Source organism: Dendropsophus ebraccatus, chromosome 11 (genome assembly GCF_027789765.1).
Source record: "Dendropsophus ebraccatus isolate aDenEbr1 chromosome 11, aDenEbr1.pat, whole genome shotgun sequence".
NCBI lineage: Eukaryota > Metazoa > Chordata > Amphibia > Anura > Hylidae > Dendropsophus > Dendropsophus ebraccatus.
Genome location: NC_091464.1, coordinates 87,970,103 through 87,991,730, shown reverse-complemented (window position 1 = coordinate 87,991,730; position 21,628 = coordinate 87,970,103). Strand labels below are relative to the sequence as shown.

At 40.6% G+C, this 21,628-nt stretch overlaps 1 protein-coding gene across 3 annotated transcripts in view; it reads left to right on the top strand.

Annotated features, from left to right (window-relative positions):
* EPHA3 (EPH receptor A3) overlaps positions 1-21,628 on the top strand; it is a 316,733-nt gene that overhangs the window by 92,352 nt on the left and 202,753 nt on the right. For all 3 annotated transcript variants that reach the window (XM_069945772.1, XM_069945771.1, XM_069945773.1), the window contains exon 3: positions 19,849-20,509. In XM_069945772.1, coding sequence (XP_069801873.1) covers positions 19,849-20,509 — 661 coding nt within the window. The remainder of the gene's footprint in view (positions 1-19,848; positions 20,510-21,628) is intronic.

Here is a 21,628-nt window from a genome sequence, read left to right as displayed (position 1 = left end):
AAATTAAATGCACATGATACAACAAAGTATATTATGTACAAAACATATGTCCTAACTAGAGGTGAGCGAACCTGATGGATTTCTGGTTCATACGAACCAGAAATCTCGGCATCTGACTCCCGCTGTCTGCCGGCTCCATGCAGCGGGTGGATACAGCGTAAGGAATGCCTAGAAAACTGGGATACAGTCTATGGCATAGGCTGTATCCCAGTTTTCTAGACGTTCCTTACACTGTATCCACCCGCTGCACAGAGTCGCCAGACAGCGGGAGTCAGATGCTGAGATTTCTGGTTCGTGCGAACCAGAAATCCGTCAGGTTCGCTCACCTCTAGCCCTAACCCATAAAAAAAAACTATTAAAATACCCCCATACAAAAATTGCTGGCGATAACAATAACACCCCCCCCCATCCTTCTGTAATCAATGGGCACTATCCCTGCACAAATATTGTAAATGTTCCACTCTGGCATAAACTATAGCCCATGATAAACAAGAAGAGGCAAACAACATAAAAAAGTGCAATGCATAACAAGGGGAGGCAACAAGATCACCAATGTGAAGCTGGAAGAAAATCTCAGGATGGGGTGTGTTGAACCCTACATGTTTCGTCCACCAACTGACTTCCTCAGGGGTCCTTTTGACAGGTTAAGAAACCATGAAAGTGATGCGGGCAATTCAATGACCGTTCATGCAGCCTTGCCGATACGATTTTTGATTCTTGTATTACACAATCGCCAATCAATGGGATCAGTGCTTGTTTACAGCATTTGTCAGGCCATATGGGCTTAAGAGAGTATTACTATCTGTGGACAATATTTCTTACAATGCTGTAGTGAAAAAGGAATGTGTGGTTGAGTTATGCCGAATCACAAACTCAGCATTGCTATAGTACATCTAACAATACGACTCTCTTGTACTCATCGGATTCCGATCCCTCCACGCTATATAATCATTACACTAGATCAGTATTCTCCGAGTCCCCTTTTTATTTCTTCTTAATACTTTGTTATAAGATTGATGGCTACATCCCCCCCGCCTTGTAATCTCAATAGTTTTCTTCAGAATGAAATATTCAATTACCGCTTGTCTCTCCTCTGCGGTATTATGTTGTTTTGAAGTATTTCAGCCTCCACTTTTTCAAACCTAAACATTTCACCCGGACACACAAGACATGAAGTAATGTCACACAATGCAAAGTTTTCTAACAACCTCCCCGTAGCCGTAGCCCGTAAGATGCATTGTGTTCCGCGCTATTCTCTCCATTGCTTAGACAATCACTCAACCGTCTTCGAATATCTTAGCTGTCACTAAACAGTTGCTTGGTGCTGTGTGGGTGGCGCGCCGCTGTGTTAAATGAAGTCGATGTTGTTTGTAAGAGGGTTTATAAATAGTGGAATTCATTTACTATTTGTATTGGCTTGTGTGCATTTACTGAGAAGTTGAGGTGAAGCACCGAGATGCACATTATGAATACTCAACCTGTTCCTTTGTCAGCTGTTATTGAACTTCGCTTTCCTCTTTTCTCCGACAGTCATTCTGTAAAGTGTAACGGTGAAAGAAATCAATCTGCTAAATAAAAATCAACCTCAAGAAGAAAAGCCCAGTAATAGATATAAGAGATTTGGGTGCTTTGACGTAGTCTTAAGGGGTTCATGTACAATGCACCACCTGTTTATTATAAAGCTGGTATACAATGCTCATATATGTGTCTTACCTTCCTCCTCAGCGCTGTAAACTCTGCTCCGGAGCACCCTTAGGAGCCCTGCCACGTCATCCAGCCCGCCCCCTCCATTGATTATCATTAAAAAAGAGTGAGACAGATGACGCTGTAGTGCTGCTAAAGGAGCTCCGCAGGGGAGTTTACCCCGACTAACAGTGAGGGACCGATGCCGCGGAGGAATGTAAGACACATACCTTCCCCCTCCGCGTCCCCGATGCTATAGGGGGCTATCAGCACGTTCGATTTGTTTTACCTGCTAGAAAGTTCCCTTTAAATTAAAAAAAAAAAAAGCATATGGAGATACCTAACTATTACGATTGTACTGTCGAATGTCATGTTACTTTAAAGGAAGAATAAATCTGCAACATGGAACCCTATAGATGCACAATATGGGACCACTAAGTACAGTGCTTCTTTATAGGGTCTGTGGAAACAGCTCTGCTATGTGTTTTATAGGGCTACTTTTTAGTAGTTCTATTGAGTCTTAAAATGTGACCCTATCTATATCATAAAAATCAAAGTCTGTCTGTCTGTCTGTCTGTCTGTCCGTCTGTCTGTCCTTCTGTCTGTCCTTCTGTCTGTCCTTCTGTCTGTCCTTCTGTCTGTCTGTCTGTCCTCTATAGACTTCCAAACGCCTGAACCGTTTGACCCCAAATTTGGCACACAGATACATTGGGTGCCCGGGAAGGTTATTGCGAAGGTCCCGTCCCTGCCAGATGTACAGGAGGGGAGGGGGAGGGGAAAGAGAGGCGCCCCATAGAGATGAATGGGAAAATCTCCTCACTGCAAACACAGGTGATATAATTAGCTGCAGCAGACACGGCAGTTGGAGCCTTAGCAACCAATAGGATTACTGCTTTCATTTTCACAGGGAGCAATGGTTGCTAGGGAAGCTGCCTCACAACATCCACAGTAATAACTGGTAGACCCCCTACTCCATCTATATAGTATATGTATACAGGACCCCCTACTCCATCTATACAGGACATGTATATACAGGACCCCCTACTCCATCTATACAGTACATGTATACAGGACCCCCTACTCCATCTATACAGTACATATATATACAGGACCCCCTACTCCATCTATACAGTACATGTATATACAGGGCCCCCTACTCCATCTATACAGTACATGTATACAGGACCCCCTACTCCATCTATACAGTACATGTATATACAGGACCCCCTACTCCATCTATACAGTACATGTATATACAGGGCACTACAAGTATAGCAAACTGTGACTGGGTAACTGCCACACTAGACCTGACCAATACCGCCATACTGTGACTTTATAACACCATCATATCAGACCTGACCAATACTGCCATACTGTGACTGGATAACACTGCTATACCAGACCTGACCAATACCACCATACCGTGACTGGATAACACCGCCACACCAGACCTGACCAATACCGCCATACTGTGACTGGATAACACTGCCATACCAGACATGACCAATACCGACACACTGTGACTGAATAACACTGCCATACGGGTAAATACAACCCTGCAGGTATACAGGACCCCAAACTTTACACTACAGGTATACAGGACCCCGAAACTATATACTACAGGTATACAGGACCTCCACCAACTATATACTTCAGGTATACAGGACCTCCAACAACTATATACTACAGGTATACAGGACCCCAAACTATACACTACAGGTATACAGGACCCTAAAACTATACACTACAGGTATACAGGAACTCCACCAACTATATACTACAGGTATACAGGCCCCTTAAATATACTACAGGTATACAGGAACTCCACCAGCTATATACTACAGGTATATAGGACCCCAAACTATACACTACAGGTATACAGGACCTCCACCAACTCTATACTATAGTTATACAGGACCCTCAAACTATTTACTACAGGTATACAGGACCCCCAAACTATATACTACAGGTATACAAGACCTCCACCAATTATACACTACAGGTATCCAGGACCCTCAAACTATAAACTACAGGTATACAAGACCTCCACCAACTATACATTACAGGTATACAGCACCAACTATATACTACAGGTATACAGGACCCCCAAACTATACAGTACAGGTATACAGGACCTTCACCAACTGTATACTGCAGGTATACAGGACCTCCCTCAACTATACACTACAGGTATACAGCCCCCCACAAATACACACTACAGGTATACAGGACCCCCCCCAACTATACACTATTGGTATACAGCCCCCCCAACTATGCACTACAGATATGCGAGACCCCTAAAAACTATACATTGTGGGTATACAGAACCCCTCCAACTATGCACTACAGGTATACACTACTTCCACTGATTAACTCAGATGAAACAATACCTTTAGCTTTGCCTCCTGGGCACCTTAGAACAAATCTAATTAACACACTGACACTTTATACCCCGGCAGCGCAGGGTACATTTTCTAGTAATATATATAATATATATATAATATATACAATGGAAGGTAATGCAAATTTATACCAGTTTTCTACTAATGCCATTGCCATTTTAGTACACAGTATCAATATAAGTAAAAGCCACTATTATTAAAATAGTGGCTAAAAATAGAAAATAAAAGATACTTCCCTACCCTGATCCCCTGCAGCTCCCAGTGAGGAGCTTTTGGATCCTAACTGATTCTTACTTGTTGCTGTTTCTGTGACAATCTGCCCGCTCAGTGGCAGATCTTACTGATGCATTATCTTGGAAGAAATTACAAGCGGGGAGCAGTGATGGACTGGAAGCGCTGAATGGAAGCTGCCGAGAAGTAAGGTAAGTATTTTTTATTTTTGAAAGCACCCCATTGACATATTAAAATGTTTTAATGCTTGAATACTCTTTTAAGAGAAGGCCAGTGAGAGATTACACTGTCTTACTGTAGTGACTAGGCTAGCAATTTCAAAAAGTTCCTGTCTGAATGAGGCAGCAGTGTGCATACTGACCACTGCTGCATTCATTCCCTTTGGAATACTGTAGATAGCTGCAGGACAGGGCTATCTTCCCCACCCATATAGACAATAGAGGCAGTCGAGTATGTGCATTACCGCTCCATTCAGACAGGCGATTTAGAAGTCATAGTTTTTAACTAGTTTGGTTCTAGGTTATGGTGTTATTTCTTGGTCGTACTGTATGGGGGACATGTATCAACGGGCGTCCATTTTTTTGGGCAGAAAGTGCCGATTTGCGCATGATTTTATTCGCAAATGGCAGATTTGCGAATAAAATATTCGTAAATCGGCACTTTTCGCCGGCTACGCTGGGGGGGGGGGGGCGGGCAGGGTGTGTGAAGGGGGCGGAACGGAGGGCGCGGACTCAGAGTCCGTACGATTCACCATTCTTTCCGCCAAAAGATATGCCGAAAACCTACTCCAGTCCTCAGCTGGCGTAGGTTTTCGGCCGTGCGCACCGGAGCGCACAGGATTTATGTAGAGGCAGTCCGTCTCTACATAAGTCCCCATAGCGCCGGAGATGCGGGGACATTTTTAAGTCCGGCTTAAAAAACGTCGGACTTAATAAATGTCCCCCTATGTGTTTGTGGCCAAATGTGTTGTATAAAAAATATAAAATTTTAAAAAATAAATAATTAAAGTCATTAATTAAGTCATATTTTATCATATATATTTTTGAGACAGTCAGGGTTCTCAGCAGTTGGAGCCCTCTCGATCAGGCACCTCTTACCAACCTATACACAGCTCATCCAGGTTTGTTAGACCGGTCTCTCGCGAGCATGGTACAGATGTATTTTTATACCCCTTTTACAGCAGCAATTCCCACACCCAACTGTGGGATTAATGACCCAAACGATCACCATCATAGGGATCATCACCACCATATTGGGCTTTTATGAAACTCTCCTGAGCCTTCGTCTTTAGTACAAGATATATATATACCATAGCTCTTATGGGTTTGGCCATGGCTGGATCGTTTGTTTGAGTCGGATGAATACATTTTTCCTTTTTTTATATGAAAATATTAGGCTGATGCTAAATATGAAAAGTTCTGCCTTTAATATAAAAATGTTGATAGTTATCATTCATACTCATAAGGGAAGATCTACTCAAAGATGAAATTCAGCTGTAATAAATGTAGTCATTGTTATATTTTATTCTTCGTTTGTTATGGCATAAAATACGACCTCAGTGTTTTATCTTCTTTTTATCTATAATAAGTGAGTGTAGAAACATAAGATGCAGATAAGATTTGCTTATAAATGATGTATTATGCACTTTTAACGCTGTTTATATGTTTATACAAAAACCTGTTTCTTTATTAAAGAGCCTTCTCCGATAATATAAAAGTACAGCTAAAATAACATTGCATTAGATATGCTGATTCTTTGGGATTAGAGCTGTAAATGAGGGAATTCTTCTATGTTCATGTTTGTGTGGGTTTCCTCTGGTTACCCCGGTTTCCTCTTTTATAATGAAACACCCCAAAAACATGCTGGTGGGCTATTTGGCTTCCTGTGAAGGCCGTTGCTTGTATAGTCTATATGTCTGAGATCGGAAAGCAATGTTGTAGGCCATTGAAGTCATCAATTTAGATGTGAGTGTGTGTGTGTGTGTGCGTAACATTTTGCAGTCAACTGAAAATGAATCTTTCACCAAGTTAACTATCCCAAAATTAATATATTTGATAGATATCTGTAAAGAAACAGATTTATAATCATTGACTGGGGACTTGTTAACAGTCAAAGGCTGTAATCCCTCAATTGGTCCATCAAAGGGGTGTTCAGGAGGATAAAGGTAAAATTTGTTGTACTTACCTGCCATAAATCCACCGCTCTGTTTCCTGCTGTCAGCACTTCCTCTTCTCTGTCCCAACATAAGGTAATGCTTGGTCGGCCAACCACTGGCCAAAACAGTGAACCATCTCAGCTGATTGGCTAAGCAGGTATTTCCTGCAGGTTGGTGTAGAAAAGAAGAAGCACAGATAGTGGGGACCAACATCACCAGAACAACACAGATAGAGGATTGGCATCACGTGGATGTAGATTTTTTTTTTTTTTTGTTATACTGCCACTCTCATCACTTTTAAATATAAAACTTATCCTCTGGAATATCCCTTTTAAGAGTCCTCTGTATTATTTCCCTGAACCTAGGAGTCAAACATATACAAATATCCCAATCCATATTCTTTAAAGAGCACATTCATAAAAAAGCACAGCAGGTGGAGATTGCCCCCAAACAGTTTGCGGAGTTATTGAGGGGGTATATAAAAATTTGATAATTAAAATGTGTTTATGTATTGTGCTGTTAGAGTATCTTACCGAAGTAAAAAAAATACTGACCGGTTCCATTTAAGGTTGTTTATTAGTCTGATAGACCGCCCTAATACAGCTGTGTCATTGTCATTGATAACCTAAGTTGGCTTTTCACTATTGAATACTACTATCCTTTCCGAGATAAGCAGCACCAAAAGAGTCCGACAGTCATTTATCAGTCTCCTGTCTCCATACAATTTACATGACTGAGCACAACAATATCTATTTATTTGGAAAGTTGTCCATTGTATCGCCGGTTGTACTTTTCATGCGCTGCTCTATGTCTGTTTTTTTTTTTTTTAAAGCTTTCTTCTGGCACATTATACAAGTATGATGGATCTGTTTGTCCTTTGCTTTCGTGTCAGTGAAGAAACCCATAGAAAGAACATTCAATGTCAGACCATATTATCAAAGAGGACTCACCATAGTGATTCACACATTTGTACAAGATTGATTTCATGCTCCCTCGAAATGCACTGAGTCATGTATTTTCACCAATCGCCCTTGCCCGGATTGGGAGGATGACTGACAGCATAATTAAGTTTTCTTAATTTAAGCATCTATCACCATGCTCCTTCTCTTCTCCAAAGATATTTATAAAGTCGACGTCATCAACCGACCATAGCCTAATGTTAGAAAGCGCTATACACGAGTCCTTTGCTTCTGTCATTAATGACTGCATCGAAGGCAACTCTCCCAAATAATTAGATCTCGGGGAATGTTGTGAAAAACGCCATCAAACTTCCTCGCCTGGTTTGCATTTTCTTGCATACTAAGTACTCTTCATATTCTTCTTTTTTTTTCACCTTCTCCCAAGCTGTGCTTTCAGTAAGGTGTTAATTTATGGTTATCAGACGCATGTGGCAGCTTAATCTCATCACTAGCAAAGCTGTCGGCTCTTTGAATATTTGTAATTACAATTTCAAACACTTAATGCAAAGAATCAAATCAATGTCATAGCAGAACGCCAGGGGTACGAGGAAAGGAAGAGTCGTGACCTCCGAGATATAGCTTTTTTTTTTTTTTTACTACTAGCAATGAAGTTATCGGTTAGTAATGAAACTGTTAAACGTAATAAAAGAGTGGCGCATATGGCGGATAATATATATCACCGAATAGGGGGCTCTGAATCACATCATTGAACAGATTGACTTATTTACGTAGCGCGGTTGTTGGAAGTATGCATGTTTTATTAATATTGCCATAAACATAATGTTTATATTGCACCTATTAATTTTTAAGAGCTTTTCAATTAAACTTGGGAAGACTCCACTTAACAGCACCTGGCATGTAATAATGGCAGCGTCTTCCAAAGCTATTAAAATCAGTGTTACCGATGAGATATTGCAAATGGCTTCTGTGTTTTTGGAACTCAGTCGAGAAATGAAACATTGGAATATAATCACGCTTCCGCTAATGCTTCGCGCACATGGTATGGTGTTATGCATACGGCATGCATGGATTCACATATAGTCCCCGTGGGTCTATGATATGGAGCTGTAGGCACTAAGTGGCATCAGTGTGTATATCCTTCAGCCAGACACATATGCCCAGTGTGTCTAACAGATTGCAAACATTTTTGATAAATTTCTCTCTTGTTGACTGCTTGATTTATATCTAGAAGACTATTGATAAATTTCCAATGTTAGATCCTATGTATAATCCTATAAATCATGTAGAATCTTGTTCACTCACTTAAAGAAGGCATCCTAAGATCCAAAGTGATTTCATATCCACAGAAATGGGGATAACTAGATTGATGGTGGCAGAGCACCATAGAGAATGACTGACATACTATTTGTTCTTTATTTTGTTCTCAACAGTTGTTTTTGATGAGGTTGGGATAATCCTTTAAAGAAGCTGGCTGTACTAATGTAGGTATAGATGACAACAATCCCATTCCTCTTCCAACAACAAACCTATTGAATTATAACAAGACATAAGCAAAGTGAATTCAAGATTAGCTGTGAATCGCGCTGTATATTCACTTCGTTCTACAAAGCCAATTCCCGCCAATTCTTTAAGGAAATTCGCAAGAAAACATAATGGCGGCCGCACATGCTGTTTGGAATGTCACTGGACAGGAGAAACGGATTAACCATAATCCCTAGCCCCTGTGTAATCAGCTGCAGGCCCCTCTGTGATGTCAGCCCCTCCCCCTCTATATAAGGAGGTTCAGTAACAGAGGCGGCCAGTCGGCTGAGTGTGGAGGAGAGAACAGGATGGCAGCAGGCAGTTACAGCAGAGCAAGGAGAGACTAACAGAGCGATATAGGGACAGAGAGGAGAGGAATGGCGGAAATTGGATGATTGACTGGCTGATTGACTTTTTTTTATTGTGATTTTCCATTTTTTTTTACACTTTAACAACAACATGCTTTAACAAATTTACCCTTCTGTAATAGTCCTAGTACTGTACTGTAGCCACTATAGTGTTGGCTGTTTTAATGAAATTCATTAAGATTCGATTCGTGAATCTTAACGAGTTTGACCGAAAATTTGTGAAGCTCGCTAAACAAATTCCCGGCTGCTTCGCACATCTCTATTTATAACAATACAGTGCCATTTTGTATTCCGATAGAAAGCAAACTTCTTTTGACCCTATATAAACTCAGTTAAAGGGGAATTCTAGAAAATACTCCCTGCTTATGGTTGATGGTTGAGAGAATGTAGTTTTTTTTTTTCTTTTTTACTTACAGAATGGCTGTGCAGGAAAACTGGATTGCCTTCCTTTTATTCTTACAATTCGTGCAGGTCCCAGATGTCAGATCCCCATCAGTTATAGAGTGATGGTATATCCCGGTAATACCTTGGCAATTACATTCTGAGATGGGAAATCCCTTTAATCAGTAAGAAATAGCAGACCTTTTATGTGCCTTATGCTTTATAACTCCTTTATTGCCTTTCTCTCAGCATTGCTTAGGGTGACCCATGGCAGAGCAAAACAAACAACAAGATGCTTCCCACATCGGCCAATTGACAGTTTTACTATTTGTGATCATAGAACATACACAGCAATGCCAAATGGAACATTTCATCAATGCACAAAAAATATTTAGTATTCCAAGCATTATATAATAAAAGTTCACATAACTCCTAAAGATTCCAAGCTGGAGTTGGTTCAAGTGTTATAATGACCCGGCAAGAATTCATAGTCTATAATTTACACCTATCAATACGTCTAGGTCGGGTGTCTCGAGAATTGGGCGCAACCTACATCAGTTTCTCCATAGAACCAATTAAAACACAATAACTTTTCTCATTTTTTAGGATCTGGGGGGGGGAATAAGCAAAAACACTTAATTGTGCTCAGAATTCACACATTTTTACAGCCGCGTTTTGTACCAGTGTAAAGACATGTGGGTCCTATGGAGTCGATGTGGTGAACTAAATAGATGCATTTGCATAAGACAGAAATGTGAGACTGATCTGGAGAAAAGTTTTTCGCACATTTGCTTATATCTTGCGGGCTTTGGCAGGTGCCTCCGGCTATGAAAATTCAGAAGTTATGTCATTTTATGACACGTTCCTTGTGTTTTAATTATCACTAGGAAGGATTTGGCAAGGTTCTAATTATTTTTGCTCTCACAACAAAACTGTTGGTTTTTGTGGTTTCTTTCCATATATCCTATGGGATTTATTTATCGTACTTATTATTTATAGAAAATTATAAAGCAACGATATCGCCCGCGGCAAGGCAAACAGTAAGACCCACACTCAGTGTATTTACAGTAGTTACTTCAACAAAGCATTTAACCCCTATAGGACCAGTATAGTACAAGTATTTTTTATAATTTGCGACTTTATTCTAAAATTTTACCATAAGTTCTCCTACTTTGTTTCTGTTATTTAAATATGTAATGTGCAAAGATGATGAAACTTCTTTAAAGAAGAACTCTGGGCTGGGGTGATCCCAGCCACTTCTGGGTCTGAGTGAGGACCCGGGCACGAGAAATCCCATTAAAGTAATAGGACAGGCAGAATGACAGGTGGAATCCGCCACAGGGACTCCACTAGTAAATTCTGCTTCTGCAAGGGTGCTTACATTTCATAGGCAGTTTCCACTGGCAACTTAATGCTCCATCTGGCAATAATTAACATAAGGCTTGGGGTTTTAGAAGCCAAATCAAATTGATAATTATAGAGGTTTAAAAAACAGTCACATAACTTTTAAAAGGCACCACCTAACTGCTTTTCATCAACCTCAGCCTCCATCCCATCCTAGCCAATGGCTATGTTCTCACTGTGTAAAAAAAAAAAAAGGGGGAGAAAAGGCGTCCACTTTTCCTAAAAAAAAAAAAAAAAACGTCCATTATTACCATATTTTAATTCATGTCAATAAAATGCATTGAAGTCAATGGAGTGATGGCCGCCCAATGCACATAGTGTACGAAATAACGGACGTCAAAATAATGTTCATGACAATTATTCACAGACTTTTTTTTTTTTTCAAACAACAGACGCTATTTTTAGTTGTTCACACACTTTTTTTTTTTCACCATCCTTTTGGTTTTGTTCACACAACGATTATTTTTGAGTAAAAAAATGGTCGCTGGTTGCAATGGAATCACCGTCCATTCTTCACTACAGGGGCAATGCAGTCCGCTGTGCAAATCAATTGTAAAAAAAGAATGTTCCTGTAGCCGATATAGAGGAATCAGCGGCAAGAAGCTCCTAAATGTAGCCCAGCGGCTAGTAGTTTAACAGTGTCCGTTAATATGCAACAGACGCTGTTAAACGTAGTGTAAACATTGCCTTTCACTGTCTTTAATATTAAATTTATTGGGTGCCCAAAATGCGAAATGATGGCCTTCAATTTTTTAAAAATTACAAACGGAAAGAGAAACATCATGTGAACATAGCCCATGAAAACTCCCAACTGGTGGATGTAACTTCTAGCCCAAGGCAAAAAAAAAAAATACATTTGCACCAAAGAAAAAATGTTTGTGTGGCCCTAAAAAGGATCCATCCAGTTTGCAGGATAACTTTTTTTTTTTTTTTTTTTTTAAATATATTTTATTGTTGGCAAAGCACAAAATAGTCATTACAATGAAAATGTTATAATTCCGCGCGCAGGCAGATAATAATTACTTGTATAGAAAATAAGAAGAGGATAACTTTTGAACAGTAAAAGTGTGACAGGTCTTTACATTTTTTTTTTTTACTTTGCTGGATGTAACATTACATATTCCATTTTGTGTGCGGGACTTTTTTGTAGAGAAATCTAAAAAAATAACATTTTAACATAATTCTAATGTTCCTCTTAGACTTGGTGTGCTTGAGAAATACATTGTCTGTCCTAACAAAAGATTTACCCAAATAGAGGGGGAGAGGCTCCAGGAACCTTTAGAGGGGGCTCTTTTTGTCCTTTTGATCCTAAAACATTTTTTTCATTGAAAACTTCCAAGAACTCATTTCAATTCACCACTAACCTTATTATGTGTTCAATCCTGCAACAGTTAAAGGGGCCGGCCACTTTATAGTAAAATAGTTCAGTATACAGTATTAGGCTATGTTCACACTACGTAAAACTACGGCCGTAGTTCTCGCCGCAGAACTACGGCCGTAGTTTTGCGGGGTGGAACATAATCTTACTTTCAATGGGATCCTGGCCAGAGCGTACACACATCGTATACGCTCCAGACGGGATCTATGCCGCGCCGCAAATAACTGACAGGTCAGTTTTCTGCAGCCGGAATTCAGTGAATTCCGGCCGCAGAAAGACCTGTCAGTTCACACAGTGAAGCGAGCGCCTTCGGCCGCTTGCTTCACTGTGTGCTATGGTAAGCTCTGATGCGGGCACGCGCTGATGCGGCCAGAGACCGGCCGTTCCGCGACCCGGCCGGCCGAGGACCATGTGACCATGCCCCGCCCCCTGTGTACCTCATAGAGCTTAAATCAGACTCCCCTCCTCCAGGCTGTGCTGTCCTGTTCTGTTTTCTTTCCGTCCATAAAATAGCCGACATGGAAGAGCAAGTGACCATACCCCGCCCTCTATTGACATATACAGGATCAGTGGTGGACACTGGGGGGCGGGGCACAGTCACATACTCCTCAATGTTGGCCATTTTATGGACAGACTCACCACAGGGCAGGACAGCACAGCGTGGAAGAGGGGAGTCTCATTTTAGCTCTATGAGGTACACAGGCGGCTGCTGTCAGTATATTCAGTGAGTACACTTACTAATACTGTACAATGAACTATTTTACTATAAAGTGGCCAACCCCTTGAAGAGAAAGTGGATTGTGCATTTTTTGCACTTCCTTCCATGTTTCTCATGTTCCTTTAAGTGTTCACATTTGTCTTCTTCTCATTTGCAGCTTCCCTAATCTGTGACACATCATATCTAAGGGTTAAAGTAGACTCCTGGACCTTCCCCAACTGTACGGGAAAAAAAATTACAGCCATTAACTGCATTCAGAACACTATGCACAGAGGGATCAGACAGAGCTTTTTTCCCCAGCAGCAGATTGCACGGATACTAATGTTTCTTTATCTTGTAGATTACCTGGGGGATCATTTTCTGCATACAGACTCATGGAGCTTGACTCCAATTTGCGCTTAAATCAGAAGCATTAGAAAGTCTATTACGTTTGCTCACATTTCCAGCTTCTCAGTTTTATTTTCCCTCTTGCTTAATATTACAATATGGAAAATATTTTAGGTGTTCACTGTACCCTTTTTCTGTACAACCTGCGGTGTCTTGTGCATCTCGGGCGTAAAGTCATAATGCAGGAGGTAGTCAATATAATATAATGTCCAAATACCATTTAACTATGAGGCAGAGGAATAATAGAAAGAAAGTTCAATGGTGGCTTTAATGTAAATGTATTTGGTTACAGAGCAGAGAACGTTTTTTATGAATATTATGTATGGTAAAAGGTGGAAGATTTGCATTAAAGGGGTTATCCAATGAAAATATTTTATTTCAAATCAACTGGTGTCAGAAAGATATACAGATTGGTATTTTACTTCTATTTAAAAATCTCAAGTCTTCCAGTACTTATCAGCTGCTGTATGTCCTGCAGGAAGTGGTGTATTCTCTCCAGTCTGACACAGTGCTCTCTGCTGCCACCTCTGTCCATGTCAGGAACTGTCCAGAGCAGCAGCAAATCCCCATAGAAAACTTCTTCTGCTTTGGACAATTCCTGACATGGACAGAGGTGGCAGCAGGGAGCACGGTGTCAGACTGGAAAGAAAACAATATTTCCTGCAACCCTTGCTAGACGATAATCGAGCCAATAATAGGCTCTGTAAACGATAATTAAGCTGATAAAAGGCTCAGTAAACGAACACTGATCTAGTAGATTAGTGTTCGTTTACATTACCAATTGAGCTGCCAACGGCCCGTCTGATAGGACCCTAGGGTATGGATTGAGGGAAAGTCACAGCTCACTTTTATGTCTCAGGGTCTTCATATATATACCTTATTAAATATTAAAGGGGAACTCTGGATAAGAAAAACTTGTTTTCTATTAAAAGTACATTAAAAGTTATATAGCTGTGTCTATACAATGTATTACTGTATCTGTACAGTTCTGCCACAATGGAAGCTGATAGAAATCCAGGAAGGGAAAAAAATGGCCCCTGTGCCAATTCACATCGTCTCCTGCACCTGCTGCTATGCCCCCCTAGGAGACAAATCTTACATGCCTCTGTCTCACATTGTGTGTGTTTGCTGATGATGCAGACAGGAGGCAGGGCGTGATGTCACAGGAGGCGGGGCTGGATAACCCAATCCCATTCACCATCTCTAAGTGGCCAGAAGCAGCAGCTGCACTAATTTTACTGATTGTAATGGGTGGGGGCTGTGATGGTTACATGAGGGAAACCAGGAAGAACAGAAACACAAAACAGAGCAACACCCCCCCCCCCCCCCCCAAAAAAAAAAAAAGTGTTTTTTTTTGGTAGTTTCAAAACTGGGATAGACAGGTAAGTAATGCGTTATGCTTCTGCAGAAGTTTCATTTTTTTTTTTTTTACCTCTACCTGGAGTTCCCCTTAAACAGAATATGCTAGAAATGCTTAATAGAAGAATGGTGGTTTAGGGACCACAATTGCTGATTCAGCAAGCCATGAAAATGTCTTAAAGATGTAAGATGAGAAGACCCCTTTAAGGATAAGATAAATTGTTGTGAAAGTAAAGCACGTTGTATGTCTTCTTTGAATCTTTTACTTTATACAAATAGGAGAATTTGTTTCTTTTCTATTTTGTGCCAGTCCTCCTTCAAATCCCAGCTCTTTCCTTATCCCCAACCCACAAATGCTCTGCAAAGGAGCGCATAATTTACAGCCTATATTTACCACTTGCTCCAGCTTTTATTTTTAATGCGTGCATTAGCTAAAATGAATCCCTTCTGAGGATGTACTTTAAAGAAATCCACCAACTTATCCCTGTATATTCCTCTCGATTACATTTATTAGCTACGAATATTAAACAGCTGGCAAGATATCACTGTATACAAATAAGACGTTTGGGACTTGGAAAGCTGCCATCTTGAACAAAGCCAGCTGCTGGTGTTTCCATCCCTATTCAGCTCCGCAGCATTTGTAACTTTCAAATACTTTCCACAACTGTGAATAGGAGACAATAGTCGGAATCTAGTGGAAACTTGTACTTTGTGACAACATTGCTTTTTTTGCAGCAGTATTTTTGTAAGCGGGAATAAGAAGGGTCCTTGTGTTTGGATTGTGCTACAAATCCTTTGCGATCAGATATTAAGGCTTATTAAGTTTTAGAGGGAACTTTTTTCGCTCATACTTTATTAGGGCATTCTGGGTTAAAGGAGCTGGCAACTTTATAGTAAAAATTATCAGTGTACAGAATTAGTAACTGTGCTGTCCTGCTCTGTGGTGAGGCTGTCCATAAGATGGCAGACATGGAGAAGCATGTGACCATGCCCCGGCCCCCAGTGTCCACCACTGAGCCTGTATATGTCTATGGAAGACACTTGGGGGCGGGGTATGGTCACATGCTCCTCTGTGCCGTCCATCTTATGGACAGACTCACCATAGAGCAGGGCAGCACAGCCTGGAGGAGGGGAGTCTGATTTTTGCTCTATGAGGTACACAGGGAGCCACATGTACCACAGAGTACATTCATTCTGAAGAGCACCATGTAATACCTAATTGTACCTGTGGTGGTGCTGTTGCTAAATGAAACACTTGCTGCAATATTCCAGCAGTTTATTATGTGATCAATTTTTATTTTTCAGGATCCTTCTAATAAATAAAGGAATTGTAAGGCTATGTTCACACATTCTATTTCTATACGATCAGTATTTTTCAACAAAAAAACAGTAATGGCTTGAAAACACAGAAAGGCCACCACCACAAAACATCTTATTTTGGCTGTTTAATGGCTGTTTTTTTGAACGGCCATTATTTTGAGACCAAATAACATCTTTTATTTCAAAACAACACGTTGTTTTGAAATAACAGACCAGTTTGGGCTCAAAAATATTGTCATTCAAAAAACATCCGTCCAAAGGCCAATATAAGATGTTATGTGGTTGTGGCCTAACTGTGCTAATCTTTCCATTATAGGTTTGCTCTGTCAGTTCCACACCTGATTTTGACTGCAAATACTGTCCAAAATATGATGTGTGAACATAGCCCCAAAAACAGACAGTGCCTTAAATAAAAAAAAATAAGAGAGAGTCAAATAAAAAGTAGATCAAATAGACAAAAAAGAAAGTTTTTTTATTGGTGCTTTTTACCACTTTATTGCATTAGCTATATCATTCACTAAAGCTTGAGGAATAGATCTGAAACAAAGAATCTGTAATGCAGTGTTAAGATGCCATGATGCCATGGTGTGATTGGCACCGCGTTTATTATCACACTAACAAAGCGCATACAAATCAGGAAGGTGCAAATAAGCTCTGATTAATAAAAAGGTGCCTTTTGACCTAGAACTATATCTGTTTCCATTGAGCATAAGCGTGAACAGTTGTGTAACACTAATTCACCAATATAGGGCTCTTATCTGGATCAGTGATATTCTCTCCACCATGATAATTTAAAGCGGCACTATCTGCAGGTTCTACCAAAATGGACCTGCTGATATGCCCCTCAAGCTCTTTACCTTCTAACTGCAGGGCAGTGAATCAATATTTTTTTTCTTTCCCACATTCTAGAGATATTCTCTAATTGCCCATGTGCCAATCAGGGGCTTAAGAGCATTTGGGGCCTCACCGGATGGCCCAGAGCACCAGCTTGGCAAACCCAGTCCGCCCCCAGCTGTGCCGCTCACTATCCATATATGAGCAACCCCCTCCCGTGCTGCCTAGCATGGGGGGTGCTTTGTGGATGGAGAGGGTTGTTCCAAGCCCCCACTATGCATATTCATATATGCATAGTGAGTGCCTTAGGGCGGACTGAGCGAGCCAAGCTGGCGCTCGGGGCCGTTGGGTGATGCCCCAAATGCTCTTAAGCTCCTGATTAGCATAGGGGCAATTAGAGCATATCTCTAGAATGCGGGGGAGAAGAGAAGAATGATTCACAGTCCTGCAGTTAGAAGGTAATGAGCTTGTGGGGCATATCAGCAGGCTCATTTGATAGAACCTGTTGATAGTGCTGTTTTAAAGAGAGACTTTTGGAAGTCTAACTGCAGTCCTATTGAACCAAAAAAAAGAAAAGGTAGGTCGGCACGTCCTGAGGTTAAAAAATTCTGTACTTTTAAAAGTACGGTATAAAAGTCACAAGTAAGGGCCATTTTACACCAACGGATTATTTGACAGATTTTTGTAAGCCAAAGCCAGGAGTGGATTTGAATAGACGAGGAATCTTAGTCTTTCCATTGTTCCCTGTTCCCTGTTTATATTCTGTTCCTGGCTTTGGCTCAAAAAAATCTGTCACATAATCTGTTTGTGTAATAGAGCCCTTAGGAGACAAAAAAATTGTGCGTCTTTTTGTCTCCTTACTTGTAACTTTAACGCATTGGAAAAAAATAACAGAATTTCAGGATGGACCGACGTCTCTTTTGTTTTTTTTTGGTTCATACTGCATTGAGGACTAAGATATCCTCAGGTCGGGCACTCACCAGGTGAGCTGGATGAACTGTTTGCTTATGCAGTCCTATTGAGTTTGATTCTAACCCAACCTCTTCAGTCAGTGCAGATCAAGGGGTAGGAATCTCTCAACCAGTGTGCGGAACGGACATCTAATAGAAAAACTGAGCCAAACATTGAATTCTGTATCACTTGAAAGTTGAAGAAACTTGAAACAAGTCCCGACAACCGGTCCATGTAAAAGGACCATTCACCAGCCAACAAACGAAAAAATTGTCGTTCATTGGCTGATTGCACCTTTAATGCTGCCAATGATAATTCTTATTGTAAACAGGTGATGCGTAAGTAATAAGGATGAGGCTAATAGCTGCACAAAAGTTTAAGAGATTGTCGCTACGTCCACTTGGTTAATTGAGCCAAGTTATTGTTCTGCAGATGATATCAGCAATGAGCCCTAAGCCTGGTATAGAGATTGGGGTTGATCATAAACTTATTATCTAGATATTGAACAAATATAAATTTATTTTAGGTGAATAGCCATTTTAGGCACCAGGTAGCAGCATATTCCACCATGTAACATGTATAATCCAACATGCCTGATCCTTACTCATTAGATAGTTTCCCAATCCCGTCACAGCTGGTTTGGCTATAGAATTGACAGAAGTTGTGCAATTTTGTAGCATGCAGGTTATAAACATAGACCTGCTAAAAGATATAAGCAAAACCCAATTAGTACAAGTAAAAGGCTCAAATTATCAAATACATTGTTTGTTTTGTGTTTTTTTACTGTGTTGTCTACAGTGCTTGCCTAGACTTGTATTAAATAGCATCAAATCTTACATCACATTGTTTCTCGGGATGAAAGCAGCATACATGTCACATCAACATTAGTCACCAAGCTCATGGGGACCTGGGGCTGTAGTCTCAGAAACCATATTGTATTTTTTTTGCTTTTTGACAAGGTCAAACCTAATGATTAATCATGGTAACCGAAAAGAATGGTTCGTCTCAATGGGACTTTGTATCCTAATGTAACAGAGAAGGCATTCCTACACAGGAAGTTACCGCTGAGAAAGTCCTCCCTTTTGGAGCAGCTTTTCACGTTTTTAAGACTGTTTAATATCCCAAGAATTTATTTTAATTGCATATACATTTACATTGATGAATGTTCTGGATATTTTGGTTTGCATATATTGCATTCTCCTATTGGCTATATGGAAGGCTGTGTCCCACCTTTTTTAATCTGGGTATTGATAAGACTATTGAAAATATACATGTGAAATGAATAACATTGATGTGCTTTAAAAGGGTATTTCCTCCAAAATCATTGTTGCACTAATAAATAGCCCGCCCATAGCTTTCTATCTTTATAACTAGAGATGAGTGAACCGGGTTCGGGTTCGAGTCCATCCGAACCTGAACGTTCGGCATTTGATTAGCGGGGGCTGCTGAACTTGGATAAAGCTCTAAGGTTGTCTGGAAAACATGGATACAGACAATGACTATATCCATGTTTTTCACATAGCCTTAGGGCCTTATCCAACTTCAGCAGCCACCGCTAATCAAATGCCGAAAGTTCGGGTTCGGATCGACTCGAGCATGCTCCAGGTTCGCTCATCTCTATTTATAATATAAACTTATTATGGACTCTGCACATTTTTGCTAGTTTTTAGGTGTACTCACCCTTTCTGTATGCATAAAATCATCAAAACTAAGTCCTGTCCAACAACACCTTCTGCTCCTGGCACCCATCCTGCGTGTCGGCAACCTTTATTTATAAAGCACCTACATATCCTGAAGCATTGCTGTTTTTTGACACTCCTTTTTTTTACTTTTCAGTGGGAAGAAATCAGTGGAGTGGATGAACACTACACTCCCATAAGAACCTATCAGGTCTGCAATGTTATGGACCACAATCAAAACAACTGGCTAAGAACAAACTGGATTCCCCGCAGCGCAGCTCAAAAGATTTACGTTGAGCTAAAGTTCACGTTACGAGACTGCAACAGCATCCCACTTGTACTGGGAACATGTAAAGAAACATTTAACCTTTATTACCTGGAGTCAGATGAGGATCATGGGGTCAAGTTTAGGGAGCATCAGTTTTCAAAGATTGACACAATTGCAGCTGACGAAAGCTTCACCCAGATGGACCTCGGAGATCGAATTCTAAAACTGAACACTGAGGTTCGGGAAGTGGGGCCCATCAGTAAGAAAGGACTTTATCTGGCATTTCAGGATGTTGGTGCCTGCGTTGCCTTAGTATCCGTGCGGGTATATTTCAAAAAGTGTCCTTTCACTGTGAAGAATTTAGCCATGTTTCCCGACACTGTACCTATGGACTCCCATTCTCTGGTGGAGGTGAGAGGTTCTTGTGTCAACCATTCCAAAGAAGAAGATCCACCCAAAATGTACTGCAGCACTGAAGGAGAATGGCTGGTACCCATCGGGAAGTGTCTTTGTAACCCCGGCTATGAAGAAAGAGGTTTCACTTGTCAAGGTAATAATAAGTCATGTTATACACTTTGTAAGATGTTCTACATCCATTGACTGGAGACAGAATGCTTTTTGTTAACAATGTTTTTTAACATTTTGTAGAATGATGGGCTAGTCAAGCCTGGCTGGCAGTTCATTGTGTTAGTGATTGATGTTGTGTGCCCAGGGCTAGTCTTGTCTTATAACATTTCTTATCATCTTCCACCTTTCTTGCAACGCTCTAAATCAAATTGTCTAAAACAGCCGGTGCCGCATATTGCTCCGCCATGGCACTTGGGAGTGGTACCAACATTCAGCTTCAGATTGCATTAATGTGCTTTTTACATTGGGGCTTAATTTATTTTTTAGTTCAGCATTGAGCCTGTTGATTTTAGATCAGCAATAACATTTTACAGGTGAAATTTCGACATTAATCAAAGTGCTACGTGGATATTTTCTATTATCATGTACCAACCACTAAATTACTTAGTACTGTAAAACCGCCATTGTGAAACACAGCAGAGAATTACATAGAAAAGTAGGGTCTTAAATTTGGTTTAAAGAGGTTGTCCGTTATAAACCGACAATATTTGATGCTACAGAGACTGTGGGGGACATAACATATTTACCCGTCCTACTCTGCCACTGCTTCCACTTCCCAGGCCATCTGCTTTCCACCAATGTCCACTTTTTCACAACTTCTGCTGGAATGGCATTTCCACAGGAAATGACCACTCAGCAAAGACAGTACAGTGCTGACAGCAGCGGACATCGGGCAGTATGGGAATCAGAAGGGGATGGGTAAGCATATCGCTCCATAAGGTCCCTGGCAGCATCATAGATTAACAGTTTACACCTGACCTCTCCTTAGAGCTTTTAACATGCCGTGTGACCACCCAAGATCAAAATGACAGTGATATTGTTAACACTAATGTTTAATCTATCGGATCTTTCTTATCATTTTTCAGTACAGTCTTTATTGATTAGCTAGACATGTCTTTGTCAGTAGCATGTACATTTCTATACAAAGAGTTGTTTCCAAGTTATATTAGAGATGTTCCCCGGTGGAGCAGGCCGGTGTGAATGTTGAGGAATTCTTGCATGAATGTTCTGTCTTCTGCATTCTTTATGTGTGTCTTTGTTT